The following is a 14,582-nucleotide window of genomic DNA, read 5'->3' on the forward strand; positions in this document are numbered from 1 at the left end:
ATTTCTTTGCACTGTTCATTTAAGAAGGCATTCTTATCTCTTCTAGCTATTCTCTGGAATTCTGCATTCAATTGGGCATATCTATGTTTTTCTCCCTTGCCTTTCGCTTCCCTCCTTTCCTCAGCTATTTGCAAAGCTTCCTCAGACAGCCATTTTGCTTTCTTGCATTTCTTTTTCTTTGGGATGGTTTTGGTTGCTACCTGTTGTACAATGTCGCGAACCTCTGTCCATAGTTCTTCAGGCACTCTGTCTATCAGATCTAATTCCTTAAATCTATTTGTCACCTCTACTGTATATTCAACAGGGATATGATTTAATTCATACCTGAGTGGCCTAGTGCTTTTCCCTACTTTCTTCAGTTTAAGCCTAAACTTTGCAAGGAGAAGCTCATGGTCTGAGCCACAGTCAGCTCCTGGTCTTGTTTTTACTGACTGTATGGAGCTTCTCCATCTTTGGCTGCAGAGCATATAGTCAATCTGATTTCTGTGTTGACCGTCTGGTGATGTCCATGTGTAGAGCCGTCTCTTGGGTTGTTGGAAAAGAGTGTTTGCTATGACCATCGTATTCTCTTGACAAAATTCTATCAGCCTGTGCCCTGCTTCATTTTGTACTCCAAGGCCAAACTTGCCTGTTATTCCGCTTATCTTTTGGCTTCCTACTTTAGCATTCCAATCCCCCATGATGATAAGGACATCATTTTTGGGTGTTAGTTCTATAAGGTGCTGTAGGGCTTCATAGAACCGGTCAATTTCATCCTCTTCAGCACTGGTGGTTGGGGCATAGACTTGGACTACTGTGATATTGAATGGTTTGCCTTGGATTCGAACTGAGATCATTCTGTCATTTTGAGGATTGTATCCTAGTATTGCTTTTCCTACTCTTTTATTGACTATGAAGGCTACTCCATTTCTTCTGAGGGATTCTTGTCCGCAGTAGTATACCTGATGGTCATCTGAATTAAATTCACCCATTCCTGTCCATTTTAGTTCGCTGATACCTAAGATGTCGATGTTCAGTCTTGTCATCTCTTGTTTCACCACGTCCAGCTTTCCTTGATTCATGGATCTTACATTCCAGGTTCCTATGGAGAAAAAATCTTTACAGCATCGGACTTTCCTTTCACCACCAGACACATCCACAGCTGAGCGTCCTTTCGGCTTTGGCCCAGTCGCTTCATTCTTTCTGGCGCTACTAGTACTAGCCCTCTGCTCTTCCCCAGTAGCATATTGGACACCTTCCGACCTGAGGGGCTCATCTTCCAGCGTCATATCGTTTTGCCTTTTGGTACTGTCCATAGGGTTTTCATGGCAAAGATACTGGAGTGGGTTGCCATTTCCTTCTCCAGTGGATCACGTTTTGTCAGAACTCTCGGCTATGACCTGTCCGTCTTGGGTGGCCCTGCACGGCATAGCTCATAGCTTCATTGAATTACGCAAGCCCCTTCGCCACGACAAGGCAGTAATCCATGAAGGGGATAATAATAATAATAATAATAATAATAATAATAATAATAATAATAATAATAATAATAATAATAATAATTATTATTATTATTATTATTATTATTTTATTTATATACCGCCCTTCTCCCGAAGGACTCAGGGCGGTGAACAGGGCAAGAATAAAAAATATAAAGTTACAAAAGTTAAAAAGAATTAAATATATGCCCACTAAAAACAGTAAATACCAATATTAAAATAACCATAAAAAACCCCACCAATCCCCCAACAGGCCAGGCCTGTCTGGCCAGGTATAGGGACTGTCTGGGGTTACAACAGACACTGGAAAAAGTCACAGCTGTTTTTTCATACTTAACGACTGTCAGAGCATCCCCCGTGGTCATGTGATCAAAATTCAGATGACTTGGCAACTGACTCATATTTATGACAGTTGCATTGTCCCTGGCTCCAGGTAATCACCATTTATAACCTTCCCAGCTGGCTTCCAACAGTGGCTAGATAATGCTTAACAACCACACGATTCATTTAACAACTTCAGTGATTCACTTAACCGTAGCACAAAAAAAAAAGGTGGTAAAATAGGGCAATACACACTTTAACAATTGCTTTGCCGAGCCAACAGAAATTTTGGGCTCATTTGCGGTCGTATGTCGAGGACAGCTTGTAATCTTTTACTCAATTAAATCTCTTACTCTTACTCTCTTAAACATAGGACAGCTAATATCTTAACTTTTTTAAGCTTCACAGCCTCTTTTAACGAGTCTTAAAAGAAATCCAAAAAATCCAAGGCCAAATTCTGAAATGCCTATCCGTTCCTTCTCTAGCAAGATCATCAAAGCCATTTTTTGGTTTTCAAACAAACCTGAGCGAAATCTTAGAATAACTATAACAGTCAGTCCCGTCGAATGACAGCCGGAATCCTTTCCAGGAAGGGAATCTCCATGCGATAGCCAAGTATCGCTTACGTGTGGAAGAATTTACCTCCTTTTTTCTGGGGTCCCACGAAAGATGAAAGAGCAAGGAATTGGAGCATCCCTGGGTTGGGTTTTCGGAGCCATTTATAGGGTCATACCATGTTTGTGCGCGCTTGACATTCTCGTCTGTGTGAGAGAAACTGCTTAGTATAGGTCACGGGTCTTCAAACTTGGCCCTTTCGTGACTTGTGGACTTCAACTCCCAGAATTCCTCAGCCAGGCACGCGTGCCTGGCTGAGGAATTCTGGGAGTTGAAGTCCACAAGTCATAAAAGGGCCAGGTGTGAAGACCCCTGGTATAGGTGATGGTGGGACAATTAATTTCATAATTGGGAGACCATATTTTGTAAGAAGTTGAATGTAATATGGCTATATTACTTTCATCCTTTCTATCTGTTCCATTATCTTATTGATATCATTCTTATGATTGTTATTTGATACTATGATTACTATTACTTTGTTGTTTGGCACGTACTCAGAGAGCTTATGCACCGGAGACAAATTCCTTGTGTGTCTTTATCACACTTGCCCAGTAAAGTATTCTTAACTCAGTAATTTAATCAATTCGTTTCTTCTTCTTCTTCTTTTTTTTTTTGTCGTTTCGGCCTTGCCCCTTTTTTGGGATATTGTTCTTGGCAATATTGTACACAGATTTCCATACCCTGCCGACCAAAATTGGACAGGCACATTTGCAGGGGAGCTGAAAATCACTAGGATTGAATCCAGTTGGTGTTAACATTTTCATTGACCAGGTAGAAAAATAAAGGCATCTGCACGTTTATAAAAGTATCGATCGACACTTTTCCCGCATGGCGCTGGGAATTGTCTTAAGCTTCGTAATTATTTTAAATTTCTGATAAATACATGCACAGCGGATAATGTAATGTAATGTAATGTAATGTATTATATCGGGCATAATTATTTAATGTTTTTAATTTTTGTATTTCGTATTTTAATATTTATTGCCCTGTATACCACCCTGAGTCCTTCGGGAGAAGGGCGGTATAAAAATTTAATAAATATAAATATATAAATATAACTTCCTTTTCCCCTTTTAGGAGAGAAAGTTCAAGAATGGTGCCAGACCGAGACGGACAGGTATGCTTACCTTGAACTGTGGTGCGAATTGTTAAAAATGCCCGTCTCTTGCTCGAAAATGGCCTAGTTTTTATCCCAAAGGTGTTTTTTTTCCCCAGGAGGCAACTGGACTTCCTTTTTTTCCCTTTGAAGACGTTTCGCTTCTCATCCAAGAAGCTTCTTCAGTTCTGACTGAATGGTGGGGAATGGAAGGATTTATACTTCTTGCAGACATCTGGTCATTTGCCTTCTTTTAGAGAGTCGCTGAGGCCACTCCGAGGCTTATCTGCGTCCTCAGGGTCCTCTGAGTAGTGCAAATGGCCGTGGAGCCTCCTTGGAGCTGCTGAAAGGACTCTGTTGTAGCCTACAGAAGGACGATGTCGTATCCCTTCCCCTCTGTTCAGAGAGGGCTGTTCCATTTTGACACAGATGGCCTCTTTGACCCCCTTTCAAACGAGCAGCTGTCATCTCTGTCCGAAACGTGGCCATCTACGTCAAAACTGAACAGCCCCCTCTCAACAGAGCGGGAGGGACACGACACCGTCTATCTCCAGGCTACCCCATCGTCTTTTCAGCAGCTCCAAGGAGGCTCCATGGCCATTTGCCCCTCAGGTGACCTTGAGGATGCACATAAGCCTCCAGGTGGCCTCAGCGACTCTCTAAAAAAGGATGCAAATGACCTGCTGTCTGCAAGGAGTATAAATCCTTTCATTTCCCACCATCCAGTCGGAGCTGAAGAAGCTTCTGGGATGAGAAGCGAAACGTCTTCAAAGGAAAAACAAAGAAGTTCCAGTTGCCTCGTGAAGGACAACCAAGACCTGGATGACGGAGAATCTCCGTGCCCAGTTTTTAAAGTTGAGGATTTGCAATTTCAAGGGGGCAAGTCTGGAGTCAAAGATGGACTACAAGGGCTCGTTCGAACTCTGTTCCGGGCGTGACCCACACGTCCGTTGTCCATCGAAGGAAGCAAGAAAGGAAGAGATAGTAAGAGACCACACCTGTCCTTCACAAACTTGCCTTTTGGACAAGCCAATTTTACAGGTGGTCCTCGACTTAACCACCGTTCATTTAGCGACCGTTTGAAGTTACAACGGCGCTGAAAGAAAGGAACTTGTGACCATTCTTCGCACTTAACGACCGTTGCAGCGCCCCCACCCTCCACCCCCATGGTCACGTGACTGAAATTCGGACGCTTCCCAACTGGTTCATATTTACGACGGTTTGCAGTGTCCCCCGGATCAGGTGATCCCCTTTTGCGACCTTCTGACAAGCCAAGTCCAAGGGGGAAGCCGGATCCGCTTTTAATAACTGTGTTACTAACTTAGCAATTGCAGAGACTCAATCGTGGCAGAGTAGGTCATAAAATGGGGGCAAGGTTCACTTAGCAACAGATTTTGGGCTCCCATCGTGGCCGTAAGTCGAGGGCTACCTCTCTCTTTGTCTTTAGACATCTGCCTCTGTGTGGGCTGCTCTCCCGTGTGGCGTTTTTTGTTTTTTTTTACACCTCGCCCCCCTCATTGACATGAGAATGCAAATGAGCCATTAAAAATTGGACCGTGAAATTAGAAACTTCCTTATCCAAAGCTTTTGTTTAATACAGATGCCCCCTTTCTGCGGCGATTAAACCCAAAGTGGATTTGCTACAGATGTAAGGCTGACAGGATCACCATTTATTTCAAACTATGAGGGTTTTTTTTAAATGTTTTTGGCCTTCCGTGTTCACCTGCAGGGCCCACTGACTGAGTGCCCCAAACACGTAGCGGTGACTAGCATTTAAGCAATAGCACAGGGGTAGGCAACCTCGGCTCTTTTATGACTCATGGACTTCAACTCCCAGAATTCCTGAGCCAGCCAAGCTGGCTCAGAAATTCTGGGAGCTGAAGTCCATGAGTCATAAAAGAGCCAAGGTTGCCTACCCCTGCAATAGCGTTTAGGCTAGTAGGCCCTCCCTATAGCCCTGTGCAGCACTCTCTTTTGGCTAGTCAGTCACCTAGTGTAGAAGCATTGTTTGCATCTTGGCCCCAGCAATCTGGGTCCTCATTTACCCAACCTCAGAAGGATGGAAGGCTGAGTCAACCCTGAGCCCCCGTCAGGATCAAACTCCAGGCTGTGGGCACAGCTTGCTTGCAATGCTGCATTCTAACCGGGTGGGCATGGCCCATTGGGTGGGCGTGACTGCGGTGGTAACGGCAGACTGGGTGGGACTAAAAAGTTCAATCCATCAATTTCAACTTTGCGGTATCTTTTTTTTCCCCCTGCGAGAAGTTGAAATTGATTGATTGAGCCTTTTTTTTTTGTTTTTTTTTTGCACACGGCGCCGGAGGCCTAAAGCGAAAAGGTTTTATAAAACCCAGCTGAAGGCCTAGGACTGGGGTGATGGCGCACGTGCCCACAGAGAGGGCACCTCTGCGTGCCACCTGTGGCACCCGTGCCATAGGTTCGCCACCACGGCACTACGCCATCCCAGCTCCTCTACTAAACTAGTGATTGTAAATCAAGGACTAGATATAGATAGATGGATGGATTGGATAGGATAGGATAGGATAGGATAGGATAGGATAGGATAGGATAGGATAGCAATAGCAATAGCAATAGCAATAGCACTTAGACTTATATATCGCTTCACAGTGCTTTATAAACCTTTCTAAGCAGTTTGCAGAGTCAGCATCTTGCTCCTCCAACAATCTGGGTCCTCATTTTATGGACCACCGGATGGATGGAAGGCCGCGTCAAGATAGATACGATAGATACTGTAGATAGATAGATAGATACAATAGATAGATAGATACGACAGATAGATAGATACGACAGATAGATAGATAGATAGATAGATAGATAGATAGATAGATAGATAGATGATAGATAGATATGACAGATAGATAGATAGATAGATAGATAGATAGATAGATACGACAGATAGATAGATAGATACGACAGATAGATAGATGATAGAGAGATAGAGAGATAGATAGATAGATAGTTTGAATGAATGAATGAATGAATGAATGAATGAATGAATGAATATGGGATAAAATAGCAATAGCACTTAGACTTATACCACTTCACATTGCTTTACAGCCCTCTCTAAACAATTTACAGAGTCAGCCTGTTGCCACCCCTCCCCCCCAGCGCCCTCCCCTCCAGCAGTCTAGGTCCTCGTTTTACGGCTGGCAGGCTGCAGGGAAGTCGTCCTGTTGACTCAGAATTAGGAGACGGCCTAGGAGGTATCAATTGTGAATATGTGCAGCTGGCCCTGCTGTCTTTTTGGGCACTTGCAGAGTCCTGGTTGCAGGGCCATGAAAGGACAGCAAGGAAAACACCCCATGTCCTAACCCCCCCCCCCCCGGAACATAGGATGTCCTTAGGGAAACACCCCAAAGGGAACACGTTTAGCTGCTTCTGCTTTCTCCCTTCTTGCCTACAGTGTGCCAGACTTACTGAGTGAAATCTTTTATCTCAGGGCTTTTCAACCTTTTCACCCATTGTGCCACTTTTAGGATATGGCAGCATCCGAGTACCACCAGCCACCTAGCAAGCTGTCAAAAACTTGACGACCAAAAAAGAAAAAAGTGTTTTGGTCACTTCACATGACCCTGGGACACTGTGACCGTCATAAATATGAATCAGTTGCCAAGCATCTGAATGTAAATCACAAGACCCTGGAGATCCTGCAACATTCCAGCTTATGGGCGCTTCTTCTGGGCTCAGCAAAAGCGCCAGGATCAGCGCCGAGCTCCAGCTGGATCCTGGTGCTGATCCTGGCGCTTCCGCTGAGCCCTGACAGCCCTGCAGCTCCAGCCGTCTCTCGCTCAGGCTTGTGCGGTGCTGCCACCGGTTCAGCTCATTCCCCTTCCCCACTTCCACTTTTCTAGGATGGTCGCGTACCACCTGCCAGGTGCCAATGTACCACAGGTGGTACCCGTACCACTGGTTGGAAAGCCCTGTTCTATCTTACGCGTGTCAGCTTTGCTGGGTGGATTGCTTATGTAACCAGAAGGAACCAATACCAGGATTCCTTGTCATTCGGGGCTTCTCTCTTTTAGAGGAGCCCGCCTTTGTCCAGCTGAATAAAAACGTCAAGCTTGAAGGCAACTTCCGGTTTCCCTGCATTTTTGCATCGAAGCGAAACCTCCGAACCTGCCCAGCAGGCATGCGGTGCCGCCTTCGTAACCGCTGGGCCACCAGGGCTCGGAGCTGCCCCCTTAAACCTTAACGGGGGTCGTCGTTTTAGTTGTTGGAGCGTTTTGTGTCGAGAAGCTTCGTAACCTGATTTTAGCCCGTCTCTTTTCAGCACCATCCTGACGAGAGGCCTGGCCCTCCCCCCGATCGCCATTCGCGGGACGGCTGGACGGGTTACGGGTCAGAGCGGAGGCTGAGCAGGGGCCGAGGTTTCCCTCCCCCATCCCGGTGAGTTTCTTTAAAGAGGAAGTGGCGCCTTTCGACCCCGTTTTTCTGGAGAGAGAAAGGGGCACGTACATCCGTACAGGTAATCCTTGACTTAACGACCACGACTTAAGCCCAATTTTTCCACTGCTGAGCCAGACAATCGTTAAGTGAGTTTCAAACTCTCCCCGCCCCCCTTTCACGACATTTCTTGCCACAGCTGTTCAAGGAATGGCTGCAGTTGTTAAGTTAGTGACACGGTTCTTAAGTGAATCTGGCTTCTCCCATTGATTTAGGCTTGTCAGAAGGTCGCAAAAGGGGATCACGAGACCCCCGTCACCCTGCAACTGTCATAACTATGAACCAGTTTCCAAGCTGCATTAACAGATAGAATCAAGATTACGTGAGGTGTTAATATCACTTTATAACGCCTTGGTGAGGCCACACTTGGAACGTTGCATCCAGTTATGGTCGCACAATGTAAAAAAGAGGTTGAGACTAGAAAGAGTGCAGAGAAGAGCAACAAAGATGACCAGGGGACGAGGTCATCATATAGGGAATGGTTGCTGGAATTGGGAACGTCTAGTTTAATGAAGAGAACGACGAGGGGTGACATGATGGCAGGCTTCTGATATCTCAGGGTCTGCCCCAAAGAAGAGGGAGTCAAGCTATTCTCCAAAGCATCTGAAGGCAGGACAAGAAGCAAAACAGATGGAAACTCATCAAGGAGAGAAGCAACCTGAAACTAAGGAGAAACTTCCTGACAGTCAGAACAATTAACCAGTGGAACAACCTGCCTCCAAAAGTGGTGAATGCTCCAATACTGGAAGTTTTTAAAAGGAGACTGGACAACCATTTGCCTGAAATGGCATAGAGTTTCCTGCCTGAGCAGGGGTTGGACTAGATGACCTCCAAGGTCCCTTCCAACTTACTTATTATTATCATTATCATCATCATCATCATCATCATTATTATTATTATTATTATTATTATTATTATTATTATTATTATTATTATTATTATATCTCTGGATGGTTGGACTGGGCATTCAAGAAGAAAAATGGAAGAACTGGGAGAGCCTTGACATTTTTGCCCCCAAAATGACAACAACAACAATAATAATAATAATAATTCTCATTAATAATAATATTATAATAACTCAACAACCCATTTTTCCACAACAACCATGTGAGGTTGGCTGGTTTGAGAGGGACTGACCCAAAGGCACCTAGCCAGTTTTCTTATCTAAGGTGGGACTAGAACTCACCATCTCCTGGTGATTGACCCAAAGTCACCCAATTGACATTTTTTGACTAAGGCAGAACTAGAACTCACAGTCTCCTGTTGATTGGCCCAAAGTCACCCTGCTGGCTTCCATGGCTAAGGCAGGACTGGAACTCCTCATCTCCTGATGATTGACTTAAGAGTCACCCAGCCCCTTCCATCTCAAAGGCAGAACTAGAACTTCCCGTCTCCTGGGGATTGGCCCAAAGCCACCCAGCTGTTTTTCATACCTTAAGACAGGTTTAGAACTCTCCGAGTGTTTGGCTCGGAGTCGCCCAGCCAGCTTTCATAACTAGGTCGGGACTAGAACTCACCATCTCCCGGTTTCTAGCCTGGTCCCTTCGCTGCTAGACCGAACTGTGAATCCATCCTAAAGACCCTGGGCGAACCCCAGGCAGCCTTCTCTTTGTCTAAAGGAAAGCGAGATGCTTCAGAACTAAAGCAGTTGCTTTTTTATTTTATTTCTTTTGTCTTTTGTTTTGCCCACAGGCGTGGAGAATTTGCACAAGGCGGATCGCAGAACTCGGTCGCGCAAGCCCCCAATATGCCAGGCGGTTTTGCAAGCCCGGATAGAACAACCCGGCCGGGTGACCCACGTTTCGCTCACCGTTACTGAAGATTTTTCCTTTTCCGACACAACTCTGTTGGGACTCTGTGGAATTCTTGCTCCCCTGGTTATGGCCTTGGAACTGTTGTTTGCTGAAACAGAAGCCCACCACAGTAGCTTGCAGATGATGTGAACTCAGTTGTGTTTTGTGTCTCTGTGTGTGTGTGTTCCCTCCCCCTCCCTGCTCTGGATATGTTTTTAACGGGACACCACTCAGTTGTTTCGCAGGAAAACATTCCATTTTCCACAAATAATAAATTTTACTGTATTGAGCTGATTGGAGAGTTTTTGGGGCAGATTGGGGCAGCTGATAAACAATGAGCTTGAATGTTTCCCTTGAAGGTTGATGATGGGTGAATACAGGTCATCCTCAACTTATGACTACAGCCGAGCTGAACATTTCCATTTCGACACAAGGTAGTTGTTAAGTGAGTTGGCCCCCATTTGACGACCTCCTCTGCCACAGTTGTCAGGTGAATCACTGCAGTTTTTAAATTAAGTCAGGTGGTCGTTAAGTGGGTCTGGCTTCCCCCTTGACATTGCTTGTCAGAAGGTCGCAAAAGAAGACGATCACATGACTGCCGGGACACTGCAAGGGTCATAAATACACGCACAAGACCTTGGGGATGCTGCAGTGCGCGAAAAACGATCTTGAGTCATTCTTTTCAGGGCTGTTGTAACTTTGAAGGGTTGTAAGTAGAGGACCATCTGTATTCAGTTTGGCCCGCGCTGAGCCTTGCATTAGCATGCTGGGCAAGCTTAGGTGTTAGTAGGCGGGCAGAGTACCCAGAGAAAAACATAAAAAAAAATACAGTTTGGAAGAACGAGAAAAAGCAGAGGACAAGATTGATTTTCGGGGGACAGTGTTTCTTACTTAACCTTGGCAATTTGAAGACGGGTGGACTTCAACTCCCAGAATGCCCCAGCCAGCATGCTTTAAGATGGGTGGACTTCAACTCCCAGAATCCCCCAGCCTGCATGCTTTAAAATGGATGGACTTCAACTCCCAGAATTCTCCAGCCAGCTTCCTTTAAAATGGGTGGACTTCAACTCCCAGAATTCCCCAGCCAGCTTCCTTTAAAATGGGTGGACTTCAACTCCCAGAATTCCCCAGCCAGCTTCCTTTAAAATGGGTGGGCTTCAACTCCCAGAATTCCCCAGCCAGCTTCCTTTAAAATGGGTGGACAACTCCCAGAATCCCCTAGCCTGCATGCTTTAAGATGGGTGGACTTCAACTCCCAGAATTCCGGGAGTTGGAGTCTGCCCATCTTAAAAGTGGCCCAAGTTTGAAAGCCACTAGTCTGATACTTATTTAAAATTCTGCTTTCCCCCCCACCGCCCCCCATATCTCTCCGTTTGGAAGTCCACCTGGATCCTTCAGCTTGGACCTGAGGTTCACCAAGGTTGGGTTCTTTCACAGCTTGCAGATTCGGCTCTTGGATCCAGCCGATCGCTTCCTTCTCCGTGTATTTGGCATTTCCAAGGAACGCAGGAAAGAACGGAGATGCCTTCGAGATTTTTTTTTTTAATTTTATCTTGGGGTTTTTTATTAACGTTCTCTCAAAAAGCCGAGTTTGAAGCCTGACCTGCTACAAAGAGAAGCTTTTGCTTTGAAGTCCTCGAGGGTCTGTCGGAAATAAAATTGGGCGGCTGAAACGGACAGGAGGAGGCAAACCTGCAGAAGAAGGAAGAACAAAGCCGTAGAAATTTTGAGTGGTTGGCAAGGAGGAACCTCGCTTATTTGAGTGGGTGTATTCTTGCAGTTGTAGAAAGATGGCAGGCACTTCAGAGGTCATCCAGACCCACCCCCTGTTTGATGCTTGGCCTGTACGACCAGACAGAACAGACTCGATCCGGATCCCGTCTATTAAGCTGCAGGGAGGGGAACCTAAGAGATAACCTTGTTTGTTTACGGCATTTGCTTCTTGGAACACTGGTTATAGCTGCCATTTTGACTTTTTTGACTTCCCTATGGAGGTCTCCCCCCCCACATACACACACGTGCACAAACCATGTTCAAAAAAAGCTCTGAACCTCAGGCCCTGGTTTGGTGCATTTACCGCATCCTATGTGCGGTGGCTCAGTGGGTTAGGACGCTGAGCTTGTCGATCAGAAGGTCGGCAGTTTGGCGAGTCGAATCCCGAGTGCCGCGTAGCAGAGTGAGCGCCTGTTACTCGTCCCAGCTTCTGCCAACCTAGCAGTTCGAAAGCACGTAAAAATGCAAGTAGAAAAATAGGGACCACTACGGTGGGAAGGTAACAGCGTTCCGTGTGCCTTTGGCGTCCAGTCATGCCGGCCACATGACCACGGAGACGTCCTCGGACAAGCACTGGATCTTTGGCTTTGAAACAGAGATGAGCACCGGCCCCTAGAGTTGGAAACGACTAGCACGCATGTGCGGGGGAACCTTTACCTTTACCTATGTGCTTTGTTGTCAATTTTAAATTGTTTTTATGCCGATGGACGGGTGGTGCTTTTCGTAAAAATGTATTTATACAGTTGCATTCATGGGTTTTTTGCCCAGAGTCGGAGAGCTAGGCAGCCTTACAAATTTCTTAAGCCAGCAGAAATATTAAGAACTTACAACAAGAAAGGAACCCCTGAGAGCATCAAGACCAACCCCCTTGCTCTGCTTAGGAGTTAGGAACGCCGATAGTTGTCCAGCCACAGTTTGAATAAAACCACTGGAAGGGGCTTTGTTTGCACTGTTCAACAGCTCTTTGTGAGAGTTTTTTTTCCTAGCATCCCTCCTGATATCGTAAATCCCTTACAGGGTGTCCTTGGCTTACAGCTGTTCACTTAGTAACCGTGGGAGGTTACAGTGGCACTGGGAAAAAAAGTGTCTTAATGACTGTTTTTCACACTTAATGACTGTTGCAGCATGCCCGTGGTCACCTGATCAAAATTCGGACCCCTGGCAGTTCATATTTATGACAGTTGCAGGGTCCCCGTCTCACGCGATCATCTTTTTGGCAAACTTCTGACAAGCAAAGTGAGTGGGGAAGCCAGACAGACTTTAGCTGTGTTATTAACTTAACAACCGCAGTGATTTTTGCTCCAACAACTGTGGCAGGAAAGGTGGTAAAAATGGGGTAAAATTCCCTTTAACTTCTGTCTCACTTAGCAACAGAAATTTGGGGCTCCGCTGCGGTCATAACTCGAGGGCCAGCTGTATTGCTTTTATTTATTTATTTATTTATTTATTTATTTATTTATTTTATTTATTATTTAAATTTATATACCGCCCTATTCCCGTAGGACTCAGGGCGGTTTACAGGGAAAATTAAAATACATAGCATACAAAATTAAAAACAGTTAAAACTATTAATTAAATTACAGTCCCTGAAGTTAAACTAAAAGCCAATTAAATTAAATAAATTAAAACCCCTCAGTCTGGGCCAAACAGCTCAAAGAACCAGGTTTTCAAGTCCCGGCGAAATGAGCGAAGGTCGGGGGCAGTCCTGAGTTCCGTGGGAAGCTGGTTCCATAGGGCCGGTGCGCCCACAGAGAACGCCCTTCCCCTGGGAATCACCCGCCGGCATTCCTTAACCGGTGGTACCCTGAGAAGGCCCTCCCTGTGGGAGCACACAGGACGAAGGGAACTTCATGCCGGCAGCAGGTGTTCCCTTAGATCAGGGGTCTTCAAACTTGGCCCTTTGATGACTTGTGGACTTCAACTCCCAGAATTCCTCAGCCAGCGTGCCTGGCTGAGGAATTCTGGGAGTCGAAGTCCACAAGTCATCAAAGGGCCAAGTTTGAAGACCCCTGCCTTAGATAATCCGGACCCAAGCCATTTAGAGCTTTATGGGTCATCACCAGCACCTTGAATCTCACCCAGAGGGCAACTGGAAGCCAATGCAGCTCACGGAGAAGAGGTGTTACACGGGAGTATCGGGAAACCCCCATCACAACTCGCGCGGCCGCATTCTGCACCAGTTGAAGCCTCCGAGTGGTCCTCAAGGGCAGCCCCATGTAGAGAGTGTTGCAGTAGTCTAGCCGGGAGGTCAGGAGCGCATGGGTGACTGTGCGTAGGGCATCTCGGTCCAGATAGGGCCTGCCCTTTGGAGATATTTTTTTTTTCCACCCCTGAAGATTAAACCTTCCCGTGTTCTCTTCCTGTAACTTAATTTCCTGATCGTCCTCTCTGTCCTTGAATGCTCTTTTTTTTCCAGACACCATCTTCAAATCTGATGCCCAGCCCTGGATGCAGATGAGGTCTGGCCAATGCAAGGAATAAAATATAAGCATTTACTTGCCCCAAAGAAGAGGCGGTCAAGCTATTCTCCAAAGCCCCTGAAGGCAGGACAAGAAGCAACGGATGGAAACTAATCAAGGAGAGAAGCAACCTGGAACTCAGGAGGAAATTGCCCATAGTTAGAACAATTAACCAGTGGAACAACCTGCCTCTAGAAGCTGTGAATGCTCCAACACTGGAAGTTTTAAAGGACTGGACAGCCGTTTGTCTGAAATGGTGTAGGGTTTCCTGCCTGAGCAGGGGGTTGGACTAGATGACCTCCGAAGTCCCTTCCAACTTTGTTATTCTGTTATTTCTGTTATTCTAATATAAGGTTTCCTGCCTGAGCAGAAGGTTGGATTAGATATGGAACAAGCTAGGATAGATGGTAAAACAGAACACAATATGCAACAGTTAAGATGCGAGTCTCGGCTAACCAACAGTGCTGTCAAAATTAAGACCAAACCTTCCTGAAGTTGTTTAGTGGTTGAATTTGGGAATTTTGGCCCTGAAACACACATCCTGCCATTAAACAATGTCTTTCTCCTTCTGAAACACACAATG

At 45.8% G+C, this 14,582-nt stretch overlaps 1 protein-coding gene across 1 annotated transcript in view; it reads left to right on the forward strand.

Moving 5' to 3' along the window:
* The window catches only part of LOC310640833 (scaffold attachment factor B2-like), a 63,793-nt gene extending 53,737 nt beyond the window's left edge, over positions 1-10,056 (forward strand). The window contains exons 17-19 of the mRNA XM_083363355.1: positions 3,492-3,531; positions 7,802-7,917; positions 9,667-10,056. Coding sequence (XP_083219481.1) covers positions 3,492-3,531; positions 7,802-7,917; positions 9,667-9,793 — 283 coding nt within the window. The 3' untranslated portion in view covers positions 9,794-10,056. The remainder of the gene's footprint in view (positions 1-3,491; positions 3,532-7,801; positions 7,918-9,666) is intronic.
* Positions 10,057-14,582: the final 4,526 nt, after the last annotated feature.

The sequence above is a fragment of the Vipera ursinii genome, assembly GCF_947247035.1.
Source record: "Vipera ursinii genome assembly, chromosome: 1".
NCBI classification, from domain to species: domain Eukaryota; kingdom Metazoa; phylum Chordata; class Lepidosauria; order Squamata; family Viperidae; genus Vipera; species Vipera ursinii.